The sequence below is a fragment of the Ictidomys tridecemlineatus genome, chromosome 1, assembly GCF_052094955.1.
Source record: "Ictidomys tridecemlineatus isolate mIctTri1 chromosome 1, mIctTri1.hap1, whole genome shotgun sequence".
Taxonomy (NCBI): Eukaryota; Metazoa; Chordata; class Mammalia; order Rodentia; family Sciuridae; genus Ictidomys; species Ictidomys tridecemlineatus.
In genome coordinates this window covers 123,399,508-123,426,994 of record NC_135477.1, presented here as the reverse complement: position 1 = coordinate 123,426,994, position 27,487 = coordinate 123,399,508, and the positions used below count along the sequence as shown (strand labels likewise).

Genomic DNA, 27,487 nt, shown 5'->3' with positions numbered 1-27,487 from the left:
ACGTGATTCTGCAATCTGCATTTGGGGTAAAATTGGGAGTTCATAACCCACTTCAATCTAATGTATGAAATATGATATGTCAAGAGCTTTGTAATGTTGTGACAACCAATATAAAAAATTAAAAAAAAAAACACACAAAAATAACTGCAGGAGCCTCAATTTAGGATCTTTGATCATGGTCTACATGTTCATTTGAAGAAATATTAAAATACTTTGAGCCAAAACTATCAGAAACTCAAGAAACAGACATATCACCAAATGGAAAAGTCATTTAATTCAAAAGTCATATTTCCACTCATTTCATAGGGATTGTCACATAACCAAGCAAATATAAGAAAGCCGAGTTTTAGAGGCTGCTTGACCAAAATTGTGTGTTTTTATAGATACACGTATGACACCAAAGCACATTTTTTAAAAGCCTGAACACAGTAAAATGTTTTTCTAATAATAGGGGAAAAGTTCTATCCTAATCACAGATTACTTTTTAATTATGGAAACTGATTCTATGCACCAGTCAATATTCAATACTGAAGTTTAAAACAGTGCATTCTTTTTTTTAAAGAAAACATTAAAGTGCCATTTTATAAGTACTTTATTGATATAATATCACACAGCATTTTACAGTATACTCAGAGGTAATCTAAATCATGAATTAAACATGCAAATAGTTTTTTTCCCAAAATATGGACACACTGTCTTTTCGAGTGTTTTTGAACACTAGCCTAGCATTAGCTACTAAGCGTTTATGGAACTGATCTTTTTTTCAACATGACTTTTAATAAGTTAAGAAGGAGCACAGCTGTAGATTACACTACCTGATAAATATGAACACAGATTTTGAATGGCACTTAATTTACATCTTTGATCTTTTGCTAGGCAATCAACAGCCTCCTCATGTGGGTCTTTGTATGAGTCTGTATCTTTACATGTGTAGGTATGTGCCACACACACACACACACACACACACACACACAAGCACATACATTTACACCTTAGAATCATCAGATATATCTTTTCACAGATATAAGGTTGATCCTGGCATCTGAATAACCAAGAAAGCTGCTTGTAAGTGTCCACTTGGACAACTTTGTACAAATGAATGGTATATAACGACAGAGACTGTCATAGCCTCAAGAGGGCTGCTCCAGGAACTCGGACATTTTGGTTATCAATACTCTGATTCTCACCGACTACGCTACTGTGAAGTTGGACACAATGGCTAACTATTCTCCTTCCATGAGTCTAGGACTGAGCTGTCTTTGCTCTCTAAACCATTCCACATTGAAAGACATTTTCACATTATAATGTCCCACCAAGATTTTGTAAAAATATTAATTGTGAAATTTTTCTGTAGTTGTTTTTTCCTCCCCATTAAAAACAATATTTTATCCCTCTAAAATAATCCAGAGTTTCTCAGAATGGTTCGCCACTCTCCCTACATCCAATACTTTTTCTCTCAGGAACAGAGGTGCTTCCGTGAGAGACCACATTTCAGCAAGGGCTGGCTCTGAATCACATCGGGATTCTCTACGTGGCCTCTCTGTCTGCTTTGGGAGGCTCTTCAGTTAGACAAGTACTGTAGGCGGCAAAAGGAAGAAAGCTAATTATTACTTGCTGGAGTATCTCAGGCATGCTGCAGGATTGTGCAAGGTTCCCTGCTCTGCACTGTTGTCATTTTGATGCTACAATTACGGAGAAGTGGTTCAGCACTCAGAAGATCAGTGTGACTGCCAAACACATTTGAGCACAAGAGACATTTTTTAAACACCAGCACAGGGTGTGTGAGAGGGCACCTGGCTGACTTTAAAGAGATGTGGGGCAGGACTGTCACCATAATTGATTATTGTCAACTTTGCCAGAGATGATAGATAACTCCCTAGACAGACACCTAGGACATTCCTTTGAAAGCCAGGCAGCTAAGAGGCTTTGGTTCCTTCAGTGCTGGCTACCTATTTGGGGAACAAGGTTGCTCGTAAAACATTCAATAGCAAAGCAAACAATGGGTGTCATGGTGGCCGTTGGTGCAGCCGGGTGTCCCATTATATAAAACTCTGATCCAATCTTGCTTTTGGAAACAGAAGTCAGAGGACAAAATGCACCAATAAATGATCATGAACTGACAACCTGGCTACCTGCAGCATTCCTTCTGTTTGCCAGCCCTCAATGAGGAATGTTTTTGGAGCCTCTGTAGTCAAGATAGAGCTTTTAGTGTGACAGGGATTACCATCTTGGGGGGCAAACTCAGTTGACAGAAAGACTTTCCTCTGAGGTATGGCATGTTTATTTTGAAAAACTGGAGAGAATTTCATTAGTCTTGTGAAAGTCAGGATTTTGCCTGGGGGCAGGGATGTGATGCAAGTTTTTCTCTCCTGGCAGGGAATTGTTTAGCTGTGGGCTTCTGGGAGTGCCTGAAGGAGGAGTGAAAGGCGGAGCTTGATAACCCCCAAAGATTCAGGCTATGAGTCATATAAAGGAAACTCAAGGCTCCTAGGAAAGTTTTAGGATCCTCATGGATGATCTTCTACTCTGATACCAATTCATTTCTCTAAGAGTTCCCTGTTCAAGCAGAAAGAATTAGGGATGAGAGGCCTGGATAATGGAGAGAGTAAAATTCATTTTTTTGTTTGTTTGTTTGTTCCAGGGGTTGAACCCAGGGGCATGTAAGCACTGAGCCACTTCCCTAAACCTTTTCATGTTTTGTTTTGTTTTTAATTTTGAGTCAGGGTCTCTTTAAGTTGTTTAGGGCCTCACTAAGTTGCTGAGGCTGGCCTTTAAACTTGAGATCCTTCTGCCTCAGCCTCTCAAGCCACTGGGATCACAGGAATATGCCACAGCACCCAGTTTAAAATTCATTTTTAATCTTCAAGTTCCTTCCTACTGGTTGGTTCATATTCTGGACAGTTTCTCCAGTTCTTCAGCTGATAGGGAGAGAAGCCTGGCTAAACAGAACAGCTGTCACAGGCCCAGAATGGCTTCAGGGAAGCTGGGAAGTGTCTGCCTAAAAGATTCTGTTGGTAGAAGCTTCAAAACAGGGCTATCTCAGGGGGGGAAAGGACACACTTCCAAGTACTCAAGCTGGGGCCTAGTGGCTATAGAGTGTGCTCCACTATATTACTTCTGTTCCTTTACATTAAACTCCAGGTACTATGGGTCAGGTGACAAATTAAAACATCAAATGCATCAAAAGCATTATCCTGGGCTCTTTAAATCTGCAAAATACAATGATATGTAAATAAGTGTGCATGCCCCTCATCTCCCACCTTGTTCCCAAGCCCATAGGGAACAGGCTGGGCACACATTAGTATATTCCTTTTCTCTTTGGGTTTCAACAATAGCTTTCTTGAGTCCTGTCTGGGTCTTGTCCATGCTTAATTCTTCTTTGATTCAATTGTTTATGTCTCATTTGCTTCTGGGTGAGTTCCTAGATATCAGCTGCATAATCCTGGAGCTGATAAACTGAATAGTGAATCACAAACTCCGCCAGCTTCAAAGCCATCTTGAAAATTGTAATGACACAATCTACATCCCTCTTGGGGTCTTTTTCTTATTTGGGGGTTGCAGGGAATCTAGAGGTAAAATAGAGCAGGAGAAAAGCGAAAGCAGCAGCACACCAGGAACTAAAGATCCCGAGCAGCTGGCTCTTTTGTTTTAACTTATAGACACAATTTACAAAGTGGAGTGTCCCCATGGATAAAGCCTTAGAAGATGCAGAGAGAAGTAAGGGGTAAACCAAGTGTCCCATCTCCTTCTCTCTTAACACCTTGGAGTACACCAAGAGATACACCTGAGAATGAAAAACAAGACAAATCAAAATGAAAACAAAACAAAACAACCCCCCTCAAATAAAAAACTTCATCCCTGGACCCACTTATTTGAATCCTGAGCTTTAGCTTACTGCTAAGTGGGCATTTTTGGAAAAATCTCATTGCCTGAAGATGCTCTTTCTATCTCCAAATCCCAGAATGCTCAAAAACACATGTAAAATAGAGAAGACCGAACCACTTTGATCTGCTGCACCCATCAACAGGAGCCGGCAGAAAGCAGGCACATGGGCATATCTTCTGCTGCCAGGCCAGAGGGGACAATGACCTTGACTCTTCCACCTTGCCTCCTTTCTCTCACTCTAAAACACATTTATTCAGCAATCACAGCCTAAATGTGAAGCAACTAGCTTAAAGAATATCAAATATAAAACTTTGCCATATAGTGTTTCAAATCACTCTATTTACAAGTTTATCTTAAAAAAAAAAGAAAGAAAAAGATACAGTAATTCAACACAATTCAAGTTTTTCTTTTCTTCATTAGAGGTCCCTAACAGAATTCCAGAAACAGGACACTCTGGAGCAATGCTGCCTTTCCAAGGGACTCCTGGGGAGATTGACAGTTTATAGTTGTCCTTCTTGTAAGAAGATTCACACATAGAAGATATGGCGACTCTTGTTCTTTGGAGGTCAAGTGAATTTGAAATGTCCAGGTGGAACTTCCCCATCCAAGACAATCTTTCACAAGACCCAGCCCTTTGAGTAGGAAATTCCCTTTCTTAGAAGGTATCCATTCCATCATCCATGCCCCCAACTCTGGTGTCTTCCTGAATGCCAATGGCCTATGATATTTATCTCATTCCTTGAAAGCTTGAGAAATGATTCCCTTTTTCTGGGTGGCAGTGAATGTATAGATGTCCTTTTATCCTACAGACCATAGAGTCAGCCTGGGAAGCATCCCTAAAAACCACAGGGCACCAGTGCTCAGCAGCCCAAAACACTGCAACAGAGCCAGAGGTGGGAATCCCCAAGGGCAGGGACTAGTGACTAAGAGGGACCAAGTGAATGGGAGGACACAACTGAACCAGTCAGACGGTCACCCATTGGGAAGGAGGCATCTTACCCTCTAGAAAGCAAATACCAGTTCTATGAAGAACAGAAATATTAAGCCTATTTATAATCTCAAGACACTGCTAGAGGAGTTTTCTACAAATATATCCTGATGCCTCTGAAATTCATTAGAGAGGGAACAGTTCCTAGCTGCTATCCTGTCGGCCCCAAATAGATGACCCTAATTCCTTGATCCTCTGCTCCAGGTGATTGGAAGACCATTCAAAAACCCAAAATGGGGAAGGGGGATTGTGTCATGCAAAGAGGTGTGTGTTATTATTTATTTATTTATTTTTGGTTTGGTTTTAGAGTAGGTTGGGTTGCCATGGTTACTAGGTGATGGCAGCCCTCAATGGCAGAGAAGTTTCCAGCTCAGGAGGGAGTGTGCATGCTCCTTTGCATAAGAGGAATGGACTGAATTTTGCTGATGATGGGCCAAGGGCTGCTTTGGAGATGGTGAGAGATTGGATGTTATATAAACAGAGCTGTCACCCCTCTCCATCCTGCATGCAAACAGACAGACCCAGCTGTCTGCAGCACTGTGGGTTTTCAGAATTAGAGGCAGGACAGAAAGAGCAACTGTTGTAAACAAAAGCAAGGGACCCAGCCTGGACCTTGGTGCCAGTATTTTTTTTTTTCTCTGTCAAACTTAGCTATGCTGTGTGCCCTTGGGGATTGTATATATCTTATTTCCTCCTTTAAAGGTTGGGGGTTTGAATGACTGTTGAAACAAAATCAGTGCTCCCTGTTTAAGGAACTCATGAAAAAATAGCTTTGCAAGCCTTTCTCTTATCAAAATCAAATGGCCTCCTCTGTTGATTGCCTTCTGTTTCTTCCAGTATTGCCTCTCCTTAGCTGAGATGATTGTGGAGATGGGTGACGCAAGTTCCCAGAAACATTCATGTCGACAGGTAGCACTGGAGTTAGTCTTCCTGCTTTTCTCAGTGGCAAAATGAGAACTGGCCTACAACACTGGAATCAGCGGTTGTCATGGATACCATGTAAAGCTCAGCAGTTCTGCTGGGGCCCATGGTTAGAGAAACTCCACGTAGTTCTCAGGGATGAGGCCAGTCTTTCCATTCAGAGTCCCCTCCAACCAGCCAGGCTCCTGAGATGGATGGACTGTATGGGAAGGGGAGAGAGGGCGAGAAGAAATGACATTATACATAGTGCAAGTGCTAGATGTGTGTTGTGTGTGTGTGTGTCAAGAAGTTTGGGGAATAAGTGCAACCACTTGTTAGATTACATAATTCTGGGGCTCATTTAAACCAGAGGTTCTTAACCTTTCGTGGGATATCAGCCTTCTGCTGAAGGCTGTTCTGAACTTTTTTTCCACAACAAAAAGGAAACACATGCATTAAAATTTTTTGCATACAATTTTAGGGGTTTGAAGGGCTTTGTGAAGATCTTGTTCCAACTTAAGTGACAGATTTGTATTTTTTAGGTTAGAGGTTAACAGTTGGATGCTTCATCCATGTATGTATCCATCCATCCATGTACCCACCTAGCTACTCAGTATCACCAAGCAGAGTGCTCATAAGGACTGCTAAGAACTAGTCTTTAATGACGTCTAGCTTTTAATCATGTATTTTATTTTCCTTCAAATCCTACCCTCTGCTTCTAATTTCCTTGCAAATTCTTTTTTTTCTTTTTTTCCATTTTGCAGCCTTTGAGTGAGCTGTCCCTCCCACATCCTTACTTTTCTTTCCTCTGTAACTCTAGAAATTTCCCCCTTCCTATAAACAAGTCTGAAAGTCTCTTCTTCCTTCTACTGCCCCTTCCCAAGTTTACTGATCCTTTGAATTTTTTCAGTATCCAAAGAACACAGATCCATTTTTGTGACATCATAATTCATCTCCATGGAAACCACTGTGATATTACAAAGATGATAGAAAAATCCAGCTGACTCTGCAAAGTAGTCAATAGCAGGAAGGAAGAAAGAAGGAGCTGTGGGACCAGGAGGTGGGAGGTGTCCGCATTTGTGAAGGGGGACATGCAGATCTCTGGGGCGTGGCAGGACATTTACTCTTAATGTATTAGGAAAACTCCAATTACATGAGATTGGAAAAAAATGAATTTCCCCGTTCCCTTCCTGGGCTAATTAAGTAACTTCCTGAGCTTGTTTTAGAAAAGCATTTCCGCCCTAACACTACTATATAATTCTACTTTCGGTTTGTAGGGAAAGAAGCAAAAACAGAAACCAAAGGAAGCAAATGGGGAGGGAGCAAAAGGACAGGCCCTGAGGCTTAGAGAAGATCAATGTCAAATGCATACATGCTTCACATGCTTCACATGCTTCCTTAGGAAAGCACAAGGTCACACATGTATTCCTTGGCCTCCAAAATCTTGCACAGTTTCTTGCCCTAGGTTAATTAAAAAAAAAAATTTTTTTTTAGTTGTAGATGGACACAATAACTTTATTTTGTTTGTTTATTTTTACATGGTGCTACGGATCAAATCTAGTGCCTCACATTGCGAGGCAAGCGCTCTACCCGTGAACCACAACCCCAGCCCCTCACTAGGTTTTAAGAATAAAGCAAGGATACTTTACATCCATGGCAACCCACACAAGGAAGAGTCTGGAGAGAAGTGCTACACGAGAACACACACAACTTAAAAGCCATCTGGCCTTTCTAGTCACTAAGGTCTCAGGCCACCCCTGAACAGCACCCAGATACCCCTGTCCTCAGCCCACCTGCCCAGCTGAAGCTGCCAATATCACTTCTAGTTCTGTACCTATGAAGTGGTGGCAATGATATCTTTCCCCTTCTTGTGTCAATTAGAGGAGACAATAAGGGTGAAGCACTGCCCAGGGCCAGGCACATCATAAATGCTTGGTAAGGTTAGTTGGGGAGGACCATGCATCACTTGTCTGGTCATGTGGACTAGCTGACTAGACACCCTAGTAAAACCTGGGTGAAGGCCTACTCTCCGTACCCACTAAGGCATCAGGAAACCTCAGAGGTTGAGAATCAAAATGAACAAGTCAAACCCATCCCCCAAAATGAAAGGCCTAGAAAGAAAAAAAGTAAACCAACTGAACAAAATTAAAAACAACCAAAAGAGCCCCCCGCCCAGCTTCACGGCATAGCTCCTGGCTGAGCTGTTAATACACTGGGCACACCAAGTTCACCTCCTGTAGACATGTCGCCCTTCCTGGCCAGCTGTTCAAACAGCATAGGTACTGAGGTAGTAACATCTGCAAACACCAGAGACATATTTTGCAGATTAAGGGAAAAATCAGAGGGGACAAGAGAGGCCCTTCAAACTGGAGGCCAAGAGATATGTCAAATGACATGGCAGGGGATGCAGCAGGCCTTGGGTCAGTCTGCTGATGCGCAGGGTCTTCCAGTAAGGGTTTATGAGACAGTAGTGGCCAATAATGTGAATCATCATCACATGCATGCTCACCAGATTCTTGGGCCCCACCAAATGAATTAAAGAAGAATCTCTAGATTCTTGGAGCCCAGGAATCTGTATTTTAATTGGTGCACAGAAGAGCTTTGACTTTTCTGTGCAAAAATGCCTATGTAATAAAGATGGAAATAAAAATTAAATTGCAAGTTTGTATTAACTGATGGAGGAGGGAGGCAGCCCCAGATGTCCCTTCTTCCAGACGTCTTCAGTTTTCTGTCATCACTTTAAGACTTAGCTGAGGCCTCAGCTTCATTAGAATCATGTAATCACTTCCACCTGCTCGCTCCCTCCTCCTGACTCCTAGAAGACTCATGGGACATCCCATGTAGTGTTTTGGGGATCCTATTAATAAACTGCTCCAATGTGAAGCTTTGATTCTCCACATAGTTTTTTAGTGCATTTTGGTTTGTGTTATAGCACTCCCTGGCGTGACAACTTCAATAATTCCCCCTGCTTGGTGGAACACTTAGAAATGCTCACTATCAAGCAGTTGTGTGCTCAAAATTATAGATATATTGATTATCTTACCTTCACTGTCCTCACTTGTATTATTATCTTCATCCCTACTTTATAGATGAGAAAATAGGGCCCAGGCAGGTGAAATAATTTATACATGGTCTTAACGGTAGAAACAGAATTTGAACACAAATTGTCTGATTTCAGAGAACAAGCCCTTTATCCTATATCCTGCCTCTATTCAACTAGGGAATGTGCTCCTTAAAGATCCGAACGACAACACATGTGTAGACATGTGTAGCGGTAGACCCTTTGCTGATAAGTGCTTCCACATCGCCTGCTTTCATCTTCAGAGTGACTGTGGAGATGGTTCTGCTAGGATCCTCATTTTACCAATGAGAAACTGAGGCTCAGAAAGGTTAAGTATCTTGTCCAAAATTACACAGATACCAGCTGTGTAATTTTGGACAAGATACTTTGGACAATATATCTATATGATGGAAGTATATCAGAGCCCAGGACACCTGACCTGAGAGTCTATGGTCCTAACCTCTACTGCTTTGGCCTAGCTCAGTGCTCTGAATGTTGAAGATGTTCAGTGAGTGCTTGGTGGGCTGAACTGCACTGATTGATGCCCAGCCCTCTGAATTGCACCAGTGTTCAATGTGCTATAGAAACACTAGAGGTGTTGATGCAGGCTGCCTGGGCGGCTCTCCAGCTCACAAAGCATATAATAAATATAAGGTGCTGCTGAAATGGGTGTGCTTCCTGCCTCCCACTCTCCCTCAGCCATGTCCTTGGCTATGCCCTACAACTCAAGTTGTATCCCCCTGCACCTACACTCAAGTTCCCTCCCTTCCTTAGTTCACTATGGACTGGGGGCAAGTGTGTGACTAAGATCACTAATGTCCCTGGGGGAAGAAACCTTAACTGGAAGAGATATGGACCTCTGTATGAAATAAATACATTTATTCATTTAACAATTGAGCAACTAATGTGTGCCAGACACTATTCTTGTTGGTAGCATACAGAACAAGCAGATAAGAGTCTGCTCCCAGGGAGGGATAATCAATCAATAAACAAGCATATCATTTCAGGTAGTGCTAAGAGGAGAGAGAGACTGGGATAGGGATCTGGGTAGGGAGAGAGGAGCTCAAAAGGCTAAAACCTGAATGATCCAAAAGAAATCAGATAGGAGGTGGTAATGCAAGTACCAAGGTCCTCAGCTGTGCAAGAGTTTGGGGTCAGTTGAGAACAGTGGTCTGCATATTTTTCATAAAGAGCCTTATAATAAATGTGTCTCTGGCAACTCTGCCACTGTAGTGCCACAGATAAATGTCAATTAAAAAAAACATGGATGGCTGTGTTTCAATAAAGTTTTATTTCTAAAAACAGGTGGAGGGCTGGATTTGACTGGCAGGGGAAATAGGGTTTGCCATCCCTATTTCAAAACATAAAGGTGACCTGTGAGGCTGCAGCATATCAAGTGAGGGAGAGAGGAGGTCAGAAGGGCAGAAGCTGGGCCACAGAGGGCCTCATAAATAATTCCCAGAGTAGGGGGAGGCTGCTGGGGTACTATATTCGGGGAATAACATGATGTGATTTTCATGTTTCAAAGATCACAGGCTGCTTCATAGAGAATGCTCTGCGAGGGAAAGAATGAAAGTGACCAAACCTGTTAGGTGGCTGGTGGACATGCCCAAGTGAGAAGTGGAGATGACCCAGCCTTGGGTGTCGCAATGAAGACAGTGAGGGAGGCTGAAAGATCCCCCCACCTGCAGCCCTTCCAGAACCCCACTTCCTGGGCAGCTTGGAGGCTCCCTGGTGAGGATTCGCTCCATCAGCATGCAGCACCTGGGACAACCCTGCCCAGCACCAGTGCTGTACCCAATGCACTGCCACCAAGGGCTCTAGCTCATCTCAGATCCTGATGAAAGTATCCCAAGAACCCAATTTTAGTGACTGCCATGTGAATTTTCCAGGTATTACTGATCACACTGCTTCCAGATGACTAATGTTCTTGAGAACACGAGGTATTTCTCTTTCCAGTTACTGTGTGAGGTGCTCCTGGTGAAGTGCACAGTTTCCTAGTAGACTGGCAAAGGCTGACACTGGAGTTATTTCCGAGTACTGCATGTCCATCCCCCCACTGACCAAAGTCCAAGAGCTGACAAAGCAGCTGCTTGAGTCAGGGCACGGGCCTGGAGTCCAAGGCTGAGATCAACCCTTATGAAACAACAGCCTTTTGCCTCCGTGTGCCCCTCCCTCCCCCTCCCCCTCCCCCTCCCCCTCCTCCTCCCCCTCCTCCTCCTCTGCCTCCTCCTTATTCCTGAAAATAAAAATATAAGAGGTACAACATACACACAGCACAGAGGAGCCCATGTGCCTTCTGAACCTGTCATTAGGAAACTCTCTTCTGATTGGTGTGATGATTTCATTTGACAGCTACAGAGCATCCAAGTTAAACAGCCCTTACCTAATACCTCCAGCAGTAAACCTATGAGAGGCAGAAAGGGAAAAAGACCCCTCTGTTGAACCCATCAATAGTTTTCTTTTCTCCTGTAATGCCTGATTTTTCATATAGAGGTGAAGGAATCTAATAAAAATAGGACCTAATAAAATATTATCAGCCAAACCAATCTAAAAAGTGGATTAACATTTTGTCAGTTCCATCTTTGACTGCAGCTCAGTTAACACCAAGAGGTGTTTTCTTTCAGTTTAATTTGGCACTGTTCTTTAGGGAATTGGAAAGGTCACTGGCATTGCTGGTTAAAAACAAACTAGGGTCAGTGAACTCTGCCATGACTCCTGGAGATCACAGAAAGGCTTGGGTAAGGCCCCGGGACCCCTTCAACCCAACCTCTCTCCTGCTCTCATTTACCACCATGAGATTTATGATGATTACCAAGTTTGGGGTGGGTGTAGAGCACCCTGCTGGGAAGAAATGGAATTGGCAGTTAAAAATCACGTGAGTATCTTTTTTTGTCTTATTTTTGGGGTTAACTATTTAAACTTCTTCTTTTCCTGTGAAGGAGACTTCACAGGAAAGGAGGCAGGAATATAAAATAATACAAGCTCCTTATAAAACAATTTGGCACTTCCTTAGTTAAACAGAGTTAGTATGTGACCCAGGAATCCCACTGTTTAGTGTATCCCCAAGACCAGTGGAAACATAGGTCTTCAAAGAAACTTATAGCTGAATGTGGACATCAGTATTACTAATAACAGCCCAAAGTGGGAACAAATGACATGTCCATCCACTGATAAATGTTTAAATAAAATGTGGTATAGATCCGAACAGGGGAACATTATTCAGCCACAAAAGGAATGAAGTTCTGACATAGGCTTCATGAATCAACCTTGAAGACATTATACAATGTGAAGAGAGCCAGTTATACTGTGAAATTCTATGTGTATGAAATATCCAGAGCAGCCAAATCTATTGGGACAGAAAGTAGATCAGTGGCTCCCTTGGGCCGGCTGGAGGAGGGCTGGGGTAAATGTGGCATGATTGCTAGGGGGTGTGGATGTTTCCTGAGGGAGGGTAATGAAAATATCCTGGAATTAGATGATGGGTGTACAACTCTGAATACACTAAAAACCACTGAAAAGTAGATTTTAAATGGGTAAATCCACAATGGTATATGGATATCTCAATAAAGGTATTTTAATAATGGAAAAAGAAGCCAGGCATGGTGGCAAACCCTGTAATCTTAGTAGCTCTGGAAGCTGAGGCCCTAAGCAACGCAGTGAGACCCTGTCTCTAAATAAAATTTAAAAAAAGGCTGGGGATGTGACTCAGTGGTTAAGAGTCCCTAGGTTCAATCCCTGGTACCAAAAAAAAAAAAAAAAAAAAAGACTTCACTTGATCAAAGAAGTGACAATTTAACACATGCAAGCATATTTTGGTCCTCTGTGTGCTTGGGGTGAATAGCTGATAGGAATAAGATGGTCCCTTGCACACATGAGCAGGGAACTGGGACCTGGAGGATGGAAATTCAATTCCTGGTTCACTTACAAATTTGGGGCTCTCTCACACCTTGCTTACCTTTGAGCAGAAGCCCCTCCCCTGCCAACAGCAGGAGATAGAAATCTGAGCAATGCAGCCCATTCTGGTTCATTGCAGAAATGGTCATGTTACAGCTGGGTCTATTAGGGGGATTCTCATGGATGACATGCTCAGGGATTGCTTTCAGCAGACCCACTCTGACCTGCCAGTCTGCTGGGACCTGAACACACCAGCTGCTGACAGCAGAGGTGGCTGGGCTGGTTTTTGCACTCTGATTTGTAAAGTACCCAAGTGAAAGTTAACAGTGGTGTAAGGATAGTGTTTTGAGGTCTGAGAAGCATAAAGGGAAACACAGGCTCAGCAGGCCAATCAGGCCACACGCAGTTCTGGGCTTAATCCTGCTTCTGCTGGCCCAGGTGGCCCAGGGTTGAGTGTGACCTGGGAATCACCCTCTCCCCCAAGTCTGTATTGCTTTCTATTCTGTCTATCCAAGATTGATTAACATCCCCACTAGCAGATACATGGGGTGAGCACACAGGTGGTAGCCCTTTGATGAAGTCAAGGGTTGGTCCCCAGGAACTCATCTTTGCTCCAGCTTGGAATGTAAGGCCCTTCCAGGTATAGCCAGGACCCATAGAGTTGAGGTGTAGCACCTACTGCCCAGCCAAAAGCCAGGCTTGGGCTATATTGGCTAAAAAGGAGACAGTCCTTGGGAACTATGAAAAGATAGGGCCTTTTTGTGAAACAGAGAGAATGATGATGATGATGATGATGATGATCTCAATGATAGGATATTAAATGTTTAATATGTATTCAGCTCTATTATGGTTTGAATCTTAAGTGTCTCCCAAAAGCCATATGTTAAAGTCTTGGTCCACAGTTGATGGTACTATTAGAAGGTGATGGAAACATTAGGTGGGTCCTACTTGGAGGAAGTTGGTATGTGTGTGTGGGGGGGGTTTATTTTGTCTCTCCTCCTTCCCCCCACCCTCTATCCCTCTCTATTTCTGTTTCCTGGCTGCCATGAGGTGAGCAACTTTGCCCTACTATAACCCTTCCACCATGATATTCTGCTTCACCACAGGTTTACAGCAATGGAACCTCAAACCATGAGCCAAAATTTATCTTTCCCCCTTTAAGTTGTTTTTCCTCAGGTATTTTGTCATAGCAATGGGCAGCTGACTAATACAAGCACCATTTTAAACATATGATGTGCATTATCTCAATTTCCTCTCTCAGTGCTCTATAAGGTAGGCAGTGCCATCTTTCTATTGCAGAAGAAAACTGGGGCATAGAGAGGTTAAGTCGCTGCTTGAGGTCACAGAAGAGAAAGTGGTCAAGCTGGGACCTGTAGTACTGCTGGGCTTTAGAGTTCAGGTTCTCCAAGGCTACATGGTCACCTTGGCTGCCCTGTATTGCTGGCTCTCAGTCAGGTGGGAGGAGGTGGGATCTGGACCAATGCGGGCCACTTGCGAAGATTAATGTGTTGGGTAACAAAAATATCTATTCCTAAACCTTTACCCCTGACCTGCCTGAGGCCAGGGAGGCAGCCAAAGAAAAACATCCAATTTCTGAAACCAGGCAGCTGCCTTTGCTTCTTTCTTTGAGGGAAAAAGAACAAATGCCTTTGCCCAGAGATACAGGAAGGCGAACCCTAAAGGAGAGTTTCACCTGGGGACAACTGAGCTGTCATAGGAACATGGGCTTTTTCACTAGAATCCAGATTTTTCTCTTGGTAAATGATAAGTCTTTATGGCAAATTATGACATCAATTGCCACTTAAAATTTATTTTTAGGGAGAAAAACAAAATTAAAAGGCACAAGAAAATGGTAGTAAAGCCAAATACAAAATCCCTGTTTTATGGGGGAGGGGGGTCTGTGCATCCATTTTCACAGCAGGATTCTGGAGTAGGACAGCTGGAAGCTTACAGGGTGACAATTGTGAGATAGTTTATGTTCCCAAAAGTTAAGAAGAGGATAAACAGGAACCCAGTGAGCCTTACTGCCCCAGAGCTTACCACATGCCCTGCCATCTGGGGAGTATGTCTTGCCTGCCGGGGAGGGTAAACACAAGAGGAAGAAGGCACAGAGTAGGTGGTCTCACTTCCACCTGACCTTTGCACTAATTGCAGCCCATTTCTGTTCTTCAGCTTTTTTTTTTTTTTTTTTTTTGGTGGAGGGGAGAGTACTGGGGATTGAACTCAGTACTCAGGGGCACTCAACCACTGAGCTACATCCCTAGTCCTATTTTGTATTTTATTTAGAGTCACAGTCTCACTGAGTTGCTTAGCACCTCGCTGTTGCTGAGGCTGGCTTTGAATTCCCAATCTTCCTGCCTTGGCCTTCCTAGCTACTGGGATTACAGGTGTGTGCCACTATGCCTGGCTTTCTTCAGCCTCTGTGTCTTACCCTCTGTCCAGACCTCAGACTTTTTTTTTTTTTTCTTTTTGGTACTGGGAATTAAACTCAGGCACATTCTACCACTGAATCCTTTTTATTATATTTTGAGACAAGGTCTGGCTAAGTTGCCCATGCTGGCCTTGAACTTGCAGTCCTCCTGTCTCATCTGAGTAGCTGGGATTAAAGATGTGCACTACCGCTGCACCCCCACCTAGACTCTAGAAGTTACTGCCAGGTACTGGGTTGAGTCCTTTGCAGGCAAAAATCTCATTTATGTACATAACACCTCAAAGAATTGCTGATTACTTGTCTATTCTTGATCATGTCTTCAGAGTCTTGTTTCTATTCTCTTATTTTGGTTTGGTCTTAACCACTCTACTGAGATTTTTCCCTAGGTAGGAATGCCAGTTATTCAGATGCTTCCCCCATATTTTTTCAAGGGGCTGAGAAACTCACCATTATCAAAGACCGTGCCTGCTATGAATGAGAGCTCCGAGTCGTGTTCAGCTTTGCAGGCATACAAGGCCTTTGCCTTCCGGAACGGTGTGCTGTGTGAAGACAAGAATTTATTTAACATTTTTTTTCCAAACCTTAGAAAGCCCCAGATATTTCCTCTCTTCTTCTTCCCTTTCCCTGAAGGCCACCTAGTTCTCACTTGTGGGAAGAGCCTGACAAGGCAGCCAGATGGCAAAACATGAGGTGGGACAGTTGCAAAGGTCACAGTAGAAAAATGAGAAATATTCAGAGTAAAGCCACAAGCTCTAAGAAACTACACTCTGTGAGGGGTCACCTTGTGCCACGTTAAAACTTTACCTGGGAGTTATGGTTGCTGAACGTGGAAGGACAGGCTGGGCCCCATTTCTGGAGCAGGAGTACCTTGTGGGGCGGGAGAGAGGGTCAGGAAGGAACTTTCAAGCTGCTCTGAAAACACTCCCGACACTCTTGAAATACTCAGTGAGTCAAGAAGGAGAAATTCCAGCAGAGCCAGGTCTCGGCTCCTGGCCATGGGCTGACATTACTTCTCCCAGATGTTCCTTATTTTCACTAGGCTAGGTCTTACAGGTGGGGCAGGATTTCAGAGCAGGAATCCTCAGGGTGGGCAGGCAATGGAGAAGGTATATGTGAGCAGTCACACATATGTGTACACGAACACATGTGCACCAATGTGTGTGTGTGTGTGGGGGCAGCAAAAAGGGTGAGGGGACGAGATTTTTTTTTCTTGTCTTCATGTCCAGTAAGTGCTGGCAAACACTCTCACTGTGCATCAGAAACACCTGGGGAGCATTTAAAAATTGCAGATGTCTGGATTCTACTGACTTGCAGATTCAAACACCGCCATCAGAATTTTAAAAACAAAAAACAAAAACAAAAAGTTGGTGGGTGTCACCTTCCCAGTGATTTTCATGCAATCAAGACCGAGAACCACAGTACTAGATCAGAGGTTGGCAGATTTTTTTTCTTCAAAGAGCCATGCAGTAAATCCTTTAGGGTTTTTGGTCCTATGGTCTCTGTTGCAACTATTCAATGCTGCACTGCCACAAGAAAGCAGCCACAGATAACATTTAAATGAATCAGTGTGGATGTGTTCCAATAATACTTTATTGACAAAACACAGGCAGGGGGTCAATGTGACCTACCACAGGTCATAATGTACTAATCTGTGTTTTAGAGAATAATTTGTAAATTTTATTCTCCTCCGTCAATTTTGGCTTTGCTATCCAACTAGTTTCAAATAATCTATATAGACTTCTAAAGGATCAGAATGACAATCTGGCAAAAGTTGGCTCATTGGCCACCAATGATTCTCTTCCTCTATGTCATCTGAGGAGGTGCTCTTAAAGGCTCAGAGGCAGGAAAAAAGAGAAGAAGAAGAAAAAACAAAAGAGCATGGAGGTTTTCTGAATTAGAAAATTATCTATAGCTGACTAATAGAGAGCCTCCAGGAGCAGTGTGTACGATTTCTGGCGGCAGAGTGAGACTCAGCTGAGGAAGGGTCTGGCCTCAGGTAAGGTCAGGTAGAATCAGATGGGGCATGGTGTCTTGGTCATTCTGAAGCTGTTATTTATTTATTTATTTATTTTTGGCATCACCAAGTTCAACTTTCCTCTGTGAAACAAGAGTGATGGATGGATGGAAACCTAAACTAGGGCCAAACGTCTAGACCTTCCAGTCTTGGGTCCATGAAAACTGAAAGGAAAAACCACTTAAAAAGTCTGTGTACAGTAGGGCGATCAGAATAAATGATATCCAGAATTTGTTGCCAGGGCAACAACAGTTTACTGCTGTTCTCTCTGGTGTTCTAATAGCTAAGAGATGATGGCCAGATGGGAAAAAACTGGGAAAGTGGGAGAAAATGAAGTGGGGCCATTGGGAATAAAGGAGAGAGCCTTTAGTATTCACCAATTCCCAGTGGAAAGTAGCTCTTCCTGTCTAATTATCATTGAAGAATAAAGTTCGGGACAAGGGCACATTCTTTGATTTAACTAAGCCAAGTCTGTGTGTTGGCTAGCTGGGGTTGAATATTCATGTGCAACTTTCCAGGGACAGAAAAATAAAGCCTATTTTTTAAGGGGGGGGGTAACAGAGAGGAGGAGAAGTCAGCTGGCTGTGAAAACTGCTAAAACAGCCACAAAACCATACTAATAGGTAAGTGGAGCTTGTCATGACATCAGAGGTAGAAGGAGAATCCAGGCCTCAGGAGCCAAGGTCTTAGAGACCAGGTTTGGAAGCAGGATTACTGCCTCTTGAGGACAGGGCAGAGCAGGGCAAAATTCAGGGGGATGGGGAAGGCAGGGTCCCTCTGACTGGATTTTTGTAGAGGTTATTTATTAACCTCATTAAGTAAAGGTAATAGGACAAAATAGGGGTAAGCCAGGGAAACCAGCTGGGGTATTTGGCAGGTAGAAAGAACAGGGAATGGTCTCAGGTGCCTAAGGTTACCATTTTAAAAGAATAACTTTCCACTAACATTAGGTTTTAGGTATTGAATAATGAAAAGACAAGAAGATAGTACATTAAAAATAAAAGCAAAGGACAGGAAAGGCCCTTTTTGTTTCTCTCAAGAGAAGATGTGACTAAACAGTCTTTGGGAGGGTCCTTTCCTCTGAGGCTTCTCCTCTATTACCTTAGGATGTGCAAAAGGAACAAAAAAGGGTGTGTGTGTGTGTGGGGGGTAGGTATGCTAGAAGGGATGCCTTCATTATTTTTTAATCTATCCATCTCTATCTATCTATCTATTTATGTATTTTTGCAGCGCTGGGGGTGGAACCCAGGGTTTTGTGCGCACTAGGCAAATACTCTCCCATTGAGCTACAATCCTAGAAGGGGTGCTTTAGAAAGGAGTAATTCTTGTTCCCCAAGGGTAGGGTTGCCAGAAAAAATATAGGACACCTAGTTAAATCTGAATTTCAGGTAAACAATGAATATTTTTGTATATGTGGGACACACATATACTAAAAAATATTTGCTGTTTTTCTATGATTCAAATTTAACCAAGTATGCCATATTTTTATCTTATTTGCTAAATCTGGCAATCCTATCCAGGTGAAAGCTTATCTTTTTAAAATTCTGTCAACCCAACAAGTTCCGGATCCCGCAACTCCCTCTCAAAAGCCTTGAGGAGTTTGCTTTTCATAGGGCACGTATTAAAACAGATCCTCTTGGCAGAAAGATTGTGTCTGTAGGCTTTGGCTCTGATTAAAAAAAATAAGTCTTTGCCATGCATCTGTGGTTCCTACTGTCGGCAGTGCACCTCAATACTGGACACAAGACAGCCTGGGGTGGTTTCAGCTGCTCCTGTCACAGCACTGTTGAGTCCTCCACTGGGCCTTCAAGGGCATGAACAGGTTTAGATCCTTCTGCTAGTTTACTTTTCATTTTTGCCTTCTGAGAATGGCACGAGGCCAGGAAAGCACTCAGAGGAGTTTCCCTCAAATGCCCTTGCAAGCTTGCAGAAATGACAACCCACTCTATTGTACGCATTGCTGGGAGGTGGGGCCAGCTAGGCTGGCAGGTTGCAATGACTTGATCATTAAGGCACAATTTCCAGGGGCACATGTGCAAATGCAAGTTATGGGTATGGGACTGGGGTGGGGGCGGGTCCTCAGGAGGCTGGTGGGTAAATGAAAGAAAAGGGGAATGTGAAGAGAATGCCCCTCCACACCCTTATGGCTTCATTCCCAGCTTGAACCAACAAGCTCTAAAAATGGTTTGAAGAGGAGTGAAGAAGCCATTTCTAGAGGAGACATTATGTAGAAGTTTATGGGGCTATTAATTCAGTATTTTGTTTGTTTGTTTGTTTTTTAAAGCTCTGCCCAGAGAAGGAAATCTGAAGCTTCATATCTTATAAGTAGATCTGGGGGAGGCCTCACTGAACCTGATTAATGGGTTTATGCCCCCACCTCTTGGCTACACACTGCAATAGCAATTAGGGGATTGTAGCCCTCTGCATTTCTCTGGTGGGCTCTCTGTCCTCCAGTGTCCTCATCTGTGCTCACTTTGGCACACACATGTAGCTCAGTGAGGGCCAATTCCAAGCCCTTCTCAGCCTTGCCTATTTCAAAATGGCAGCTTCCTGAAGGGCCGTGGAAGAACATCATCCAAATGGTGCTATTCTAACAATGACCAAAGGGGGCACTACTGAGTAACTATGACCCCAAACACACCAGATAAGCAGCCTATGGCCACTGTCCACAGCCAATCTGGAAATAGCTTGGGAGGTGGAAAGGAGTGAAAGGAAACACCCCCCCACATACCAAAAAAAAAAAAAAAAAACCTTGGAAAAGGAGTGGAGAGGTAGAGATATCTGACAAGCAACAGGGCCCCACAGCTCAGGGACACAAAAAAAGTAAATACCAGTAAAGCAGACAGTACATTTCTTTTCTTTCTTTTTTTTTTTTTTTTTGGTAACTGGATGATCCCATTATTTGAGGCCCTTCACCCATTCTGTCCAAGGGGGCGATATTTTATTTACTCCCTTTTGATGAAAATGAAAGAGTCACATTCTCCTAATGCTCGAGTCTCTCTGAAGAGTAAGTGAGCATTTTGGAAGGCAGCTGTCTCTGGTCACTTTAATGTAGTCCAGGTCCTCACGAGGCAACGAGTGATCTCACCTGTACAATCCATACCATCTCTGGTAGCCTGGGATGTAAATATCTCCCAAGCGTCCAGAAGTTATAGGATCTGAATTTTTACCTTATTTATTAGGGTGAAGAAAAAAGAATATGCTGAAATATCTAGTTTTCCCATCATTCAGGACAAGTCTAAGTCGAAAGCTGTGCCATGCCTAGACAGGCCAGGCTCTAGGGTTGGCAGCTACATGGAAACTTGAATTTGAGGCTACCCATGTGTTTGGAAAAAAGAGAGCTGGGCTGAAGGGCCAAACTCCTGAATTCTGCATTGGCTCCCTTTAGACAAGTGACTGTGTCCAAGGCACCTCTCTGTACGTAACTTTGCTTTTTTATAATAGGGTTCAGGACATGTCTTCTCTCATTCTCACATGAGAATAGACTGAAATGATAGATTGAAAATGCCTGGGGGGGGATAGAGTAATGTATGTAGTTGTCTATAAATAGCATGGGGTTTTCCTTTTTAAAAAGTTGAGAGTCAGCTTTATAAATTATTTAAGCCTCCCTGCTGGACCCAACCTTGGGAGAAAAGGATGGATGAGAAAATATGGCCAAAGCTAGAATGTTCATGATATTTATAATTCAGCCCTATATTTTGGTTATCTGAAAGCAGAGACTAAATTCAAAAAATACCCATCCTCGGGAACTTCACAGCAGAGAGATCTGCATGATCTTTGTCAATTCTTTTCCTGTATTTGAAGAGCTTCTTTTCTACAAAGAGCTCAAATGCAAAGAACTGTGGCACGTAAGTGTGGAAGTCACCAAGGCAAGAGAAATTATAGCACAGCCCTTGGGGAGGGGAATTAGGTCAAGCCGCTCACCCTCAAAAAGAGGAGGTGCCTGTTCCTGCGAGTGCTCAGGTTCATGACAGACACAGACACAGAAGGCTGGGAGCCCAGATGGTTCCTGGAGTATATGGAGGGCAAGGAGGCATAAGCCCTGAGTGATTTAAAGAGAAACTGCTTCCTGTCTGTCTTTTATTCTGTTATATTATCTTTTGCCCCATGGATCTGGTCTCAGTGATGAGGTGTCAGTGCTCATGGCCAGTGGCCCAACCCCACAAATAAATGTTGTCTGAGGCTACCTGATAAAAATGAGAGAAGGCCAGCATGCACCTCAGCACTGTCCCCTTGTATGTTATCTTATACCAAAGCAGAGAGCCAAAATGATTCATAGAGCCATCAAAAGAGGAGCTTATTCAGGAGGTGCCCTTTCCCCAAACTCTGGGCATCAGAGATTAATTCAACATGAGTTAAGGTTAGAAAGGGTGTGAAACATGTCATGCTGTTCATGCAAGTGGTCCCTTCTGGCTTTGGTCTCTTAGGATGGAACCACAGGAGAGTAGAGGAGGCCCCCATTGTCCCTGGCCAGCTTTGGATAAACGGGAACAGGTTGGTCATCATCCGTGGTTTTACCTGGAGTCTTCATGGACCGCTTCTTCTGGCCTGTCAAAAAGCAAGTGCAGGTTTGGATGGCAGGGAACAAAGTTGACGAGGAGGCTGAACACTGCATGAAGAGAGGACCAAGCCAATGAGAGAACAACGGCAGCAACAGAAAACCAAACAAACCCTGCAACAGACCTGACGGGGGATGAGTCGCTGGACGTGGATGAGGTGGGCATAGGGCTGGATGGCGCCGAGAACATGGGCCAAGATGGCGAGAGGGGTGAAGTTGGGCTTGGATTCGGGGGGCTGCAAGACAGAACAACCAGAAAACTCATCAGCACACACAGGGAAACCACAATGGGAGCATGGGAGGTTCATGGGAGGCCAAATGTTGGGGCATTGGAGCAGAACACAGGAACACTGAAACCCAGGGACATGTGGTCAAGGCCAAGTCACATTTCTCCAGACCAGACCTTTGCATCTTCCAAGGAATTCCTGTTCTGTAATTCCTCGAAGCACAAACATGTCTCTTTGCCCAGCAGAACAAACTGCTTTCTAGGTGACAGGCACTTCTCCAATCATGTTCATGGTACCTCTGGCCATCGGTGGACAATGCCTGAAACCATATACCTGAGCTCCATATCCTATCACCAGCCTTGATCCCACACAGGGCTAGCTTATCACCAGCCTCAGCTTCCACTCTTATGGGAATGTTTTAAACTTATGTCTCAGCAGAAATGACCATTTTTTTTTTTTCTGGGCCACAAGGGCCAGAAAACAATTTCCTGTTTACATTTTTATCTGAATGGGCTATGTGTCATTAGAGATCCGAAGCACCGCATTAGAAACTCAATAGTGGATATGGACACACACCTCTTAGAAGGTGGTGTGCAAACACGGCTGTGTGCAGTTCCCTAGAGGTTTGCTCTCTAGGCTAGCCATTTCTCCTTTTGTGGATTTTGGGCATTTTGCTGCTTAAAGAAAAAGCCCCAGTGGTAAGGCAATTGAAAAAGAAAAAAAAGCACTGAAACCTTAAATCTGTCCATTTTGTTCTTTGATGGGTGGTTGATCAAAGATTTAAAGAGGAAAGGTTGAAATTACTCACTAAAATATAGTTTGTGGATTTTAATTGACCATACTAGCCCTTTGACTTATTTCCACAAATTATACAAACACTTGAAATCACCTTAAGTCCCAGATAGTGCAAACACCAAGGACTGAGAAGACATGGAAACCAGCTGGCCGGAATGCTGCCTGCAGCCCCTGAGTCTCAGCCGACTGCTGGGCTGTTCAGACCAAGCACTTTATGGAGGTTAAAAAAAAAAAAAGACAGAAGTCTAATTGAAGGGGAGGAGACTTTCTAAGCAAGAACACATGTATGTTTTACTAAATGGGACTTCTCTAGGGTACACCAATTCAGAGGTGAGATTCGATAATGGCTCTAATTACCTATTGTTGTAACATAAACACCTTTGGAAACATACAGGAAAAATCTATTTCATAAGTTCATTAGACATCCTCAGATGAATCTGATGAAATGTTCATTAAATGCCATCATGTGTTATTATATTTCTAGAATACAAATTCCATAACAGCAGGGATTTTTCCCTTTTGCTTATCGTTGTATCTCAATGTCTAAAATAGTACATTTCAGGTATTCAATAAGTAATTGGTGAGTAAATTAGTGAATCTCATTTAACATGACCCCACAAGCCTGCAAACAGGCATTATTTAAATTGCCATTTCACAAATGTGAAAACTTGGGCTAACATGAGGCTTGCCTCAGGACAGCCACCCTGTAAGTGACAAGGCTGAGGTTCAAATCCCAATCCCCAAGCTCAGGGCTCTTTTACCAGTGTACTGTCTCTGGGACAACTGGTCTTGCTGAGTGCCTCAAAGCTGTGTTAAGCTTCTTTACAGACCTAGTGATAGCATTAACAACTTTTTTTTTTTTTTTTAAACCACTGATTTCTGAATTTCCTGTACATGCTACCACATCTGCAAGGGAGCATGAGAAGGCAGCCACGGACAGATTCAATAAGACTCCACACATTGTAAATTCCAACAAACTCCAGGATCCTGCCTCTAGTGTTCTGTCTGATAGATTCATATAGCAAATGGAATTCATATAAGGGAAGAAATTCAATTCAGTGTATGATTCTTTAAATTTTTTTTCTCAATCTAGCAAAGACTTGTCATTAAGTCCCTAGAATGATCATGACAATAAGTGGAATTTGCCAAGACCCTTGACTTCAAAGAGCTGAAAATAGATCTGACAAGATGGGACAAATTAAAAAAACAATTGTAATATAAGACAGCGAGATCCCTGAGCTAAGGGATAAGTCACTCTATTATTAGGGTAATACCTGTTCCTGCCCGACTCAGTCTAGTCCTGGAGCAGTGTTGCCTCACTTCCACTGTAGTCCTCAGCACAGTGTTGGCAAGAGAGGGCTTACTTTCTCAGTCCCCTCATTTGACCCTGCCCCACTAGATAATGTCCTAGGAGGCAAGGCCTGGCAATGACTACAGCCCAGGCACCCAAGTCTGACCAGGAATGATTTGGAGGTTTGAAAACAGCCCAGTCCTAGAGGCCTAGGGGCCTGGACTAATCTGTTCCTTTGGTCAGTGGTTGTCACAAGACAACTAACAAGTCTTTATATCTTTTTTTAAAAAATGATTTTTATATGTAGGAAACACATTCAGCTTCCTATCCCTTTGGCTAAAGGCAGAAGTGGGAACCTAGTCAAGAACACACGTGGGTTCTGAGTGTTTTCTCATATCATCCTTATATATAAATGGTTCTTGGCCAGTAGGACAGGGCTGAAAAGCATGGGGGGTGTGGCTGGAATGCAGGGTATGCGTAACTACTCTGAGTTAGTCGTCAATCCCCATGTCAATTGCCATAGTATCAACTGCTATTTTTAACAACTACCAGAACTTCATTTATTTGTGTTTTAGCCACAGCAATAACATTTATTTGCTATGAAATGACCACAATTTAAAAATTCATTACTGCTACATTTGAGTTAGTGTAAACAATAAAATGCACACTCCCTGGTACTTCTATTTTTAAAACACTAAAGGAATTATGACTTTTGTTTACTTGTACTTCACAGACATGTCATAAATGTCCCTATCAATAATACTAGTGCACATTTTATATACTACAATGATGCTCATACCAACAGGTGGCCTATCTACATAAAAATACTCCTCCAAGAGACACAGAGCATATTACATTTTAGTTTTGATGCAACTCAAACAACATATAAGTGGAATAAAAGAGGTACAGGGATGAGGATAATGGTCTAAGTCTGTACAATGTTTAGTTTTCCCTTCACTACAGCAGTATCTTGCTATAATTTGCTTAAAAATGACAGCAATTAACAAAAAACTCACTCCATAAAAATCCCAAACAAAACAGGCTAATAAAAAAATGTTCAATTTCATTCTTGGCTCTAAAACCTTCAGTATCGGATTCTCAACCTTTTTTTCCCATTAATGAGGCCAAAGATATCAAGATTAAAGTTAAGATAGGAGAAATAACTTTGTAACTACAGTTTTAGCAGATGACCTCTAAAACCCTCCCTACAATCCTCAGTTCAGCCTGGTATTTTGGAGCTCAACACCCCAGCACCCTAAGTACTCCTGGGGTACTCCTGGGGTCCTGCCAGGAGCCTCATCAAAGCCCAACTATAGCAACAATGACAACAGCTTTAACTTTAGCATGGATGGAACATTTGCTGCTCTGGTTTGCATCCAACTGGAAGGCTTGCATCAGCTCCAGTTTGCTGGCCCACAGAGTCCCCAGAAGGAGTCAGACAGTCCCAGTCAGTTCCTCTGACATTCACTGGACAGTGAAAGAATAACGGTTAGGAAGATAAGGCTAAAAGCCTTGGCAGCATGCAGGGCTGTGGCTGATAGTTAAAGCACAGTGTGTAGCAATATCATCAGCTTGACACCCTTCTGTGGTGACTCATTTGAATGATGGAACGTCTGGTGTACCAGCCAGGGCATGCCTGCCATGCTGTGGACGGGGCTGCCCAGGCAAGCTCCCAATTTGAAGATGAATATGGCAGACCCTCTCTGGTCTCCTCACCACAGTCATGGAGCTGGTACAAGAAGAGTGCTCTTACTGGAGAGGTAAGCTGACCATTACGAAGAAAGATAATTTTTCTATATTCTGATAACCGAATTTATAGTCAGCTTGGTAGGAGTTGAAAAGTATGAAAAGGCAAGAAGAAAAATGATAAAGCTAATAGTGACAATAGTGTCCCCCTCACTTTTGGGGGGCATAATGCTACATATGTAGTTAATAGCTGTTTTTTTAAAATCACTTAATAAATAATAAAAATTTCCCATGTCATGAAATGGCATTTGATATTGCATTTTAAAATGGCTACAGACTATTGTACAATACACTCTGATTTATGTAACCATTCACTCATTGTGTACATCCAGATCACTACCCCCCTTTAACTATTATAAACAATGCTGCAATCATATCCTTGTAGAGGATCACTGTCTGTATCACCAATTGTCTCCTCAGCATAAATTCCTGGAAGTAAAATTAGTGGGTCAAAGGCTGGGAGCTGCTTTTAAGGGTCTCGATATATCCTGCAAATAGCTTTTCAAAAAAATCCTATCAAACTGCACTCCTACCAACACTGGGAATGCCTTCTCACTGTAACCCTACCAGCATTGAGCATTATCATTAAAACAAATAAATAAAAAATTAAAAAAAGAGAAAAGAAACCTAGATCAACTTTATTTTCCCCTTAGTTTATGAAGGTTACGTTGGATTCTTCTCTTTCCTGGCATTTTCAATGATGTACAATTGAATACAATTCCCTTCCTGTGTTCTGTTTCTACCTGGAAGCAATGTTTAATTTTCCAAAGGGCATTCTGCCAAGAAAGTAGTTTGGGAGGGAGACAAGTAGATGGACAGAGAAACAGACAAGTACAACCTGGAATGTCAGACACCTGGCCTGATGGTGTGTCTGCTCCCAGAGAAGCAGGGAGTGGTGGGTATGTAGCTCAACAGAGGAATCTCCAAGACAGGGCTAAGTAGGAGGAAGGAGGTACACAGGGAGGAAAAGAGTCTTGTGCCAACATCCCACTATGGAGAAGACATAAAATCAGCATTTACACCGCTTTGGGCAAGCAATGGCCCATCATCTGCAGTATGGGTTCCTGGTCACTTATTTCAGGCCTGGGCTGCAGATCCTATCAGATCACTGGAACAGAGCTGACCTTAATGATCCATCTTCCTTCCTTCCTGATTAGACTTGGAATTGGGGATGATGCCATTATATCCAAGGGGAACTACTTTCAACTTCTCCCTCTGTCGCCATAATGAGAGAAGAAAACATTTCATGAAAAATCTTTGTATTTTTATCTGATCTATTCCTAGATCAGTGAATTCTTCCTTGAAAAATATCCCTTTATGTCTTGACTTAAGGTCTACATAAAAAGAAAAGGGAAGTCAAAACTTCAGCCATCAAAAAAGGGTCAAAAGGAACACTGATTAAATGAAGTAGTAGTAAGTCAGAGCAAATGATACAACAACGAATTTTTTACCTGTTGGGAATTTAAAAACATATCTTCCTTAATGTATGTCCACTCAAGCTTCTATAACAGAGGAGTCATATATACTTACCAACTTTCAGTATGTGCTTTTCAATTTTATAAGTGGAAAAAAAATCCACGTGCCTCAAGCTTCATTGTTCTGTGTTCTTTTCTGACAATTACTAGTATGCACATGTGTTTACACAGATTCTTTCCCCTCATCTAATATAATTTAATATGCATTTTTATTCACAC

The 27,487-nt window shown here is 42.8% G+C and overlaps 1 protein-coding gene across 8 annotated transcripts in view; it reads right to left on the bottom strand.

Annotated features, from left to right (window-relative positions):
* Positions 1-254: 254 nt before the first annotated feature.
* Positions 255-27,487, bottom strand: part of Arhgap26 (Rho GTPase activating protein 26) — a 415,947-nt gene continuing 388,714 nt past the window's right edge. For 2 of the 8 annotated variants that reach the window (XM_005324224.5, XM_021725704.3), the window contains exons 21-23: positions 21,695-21,970; positions 15,610-15,701; positions 255-5,993 (exon numbers count right to left, since the gene is read on the bottom strand). In XM_005324224.5, coding sequence (XP_005324281.2) covers positions 5,905-5,993; positions 15,610-15,701; positions 21,695-21,970 — 457 coding nt within the window. In that variant the 3' untranslated portion in view covers positions 255-5,904. Of the gene's footprint in view, positions 5,994-7,145; positions 7,235-15,609; positions 15,702-21,694; positions 21,971-27,487 lie in introns of those variants that run through there. The other 6 variants (XM_078047074.1, XM_040273751.2, XM_078047096.1 and 3 more) reach the window with 6 other exon arrangements.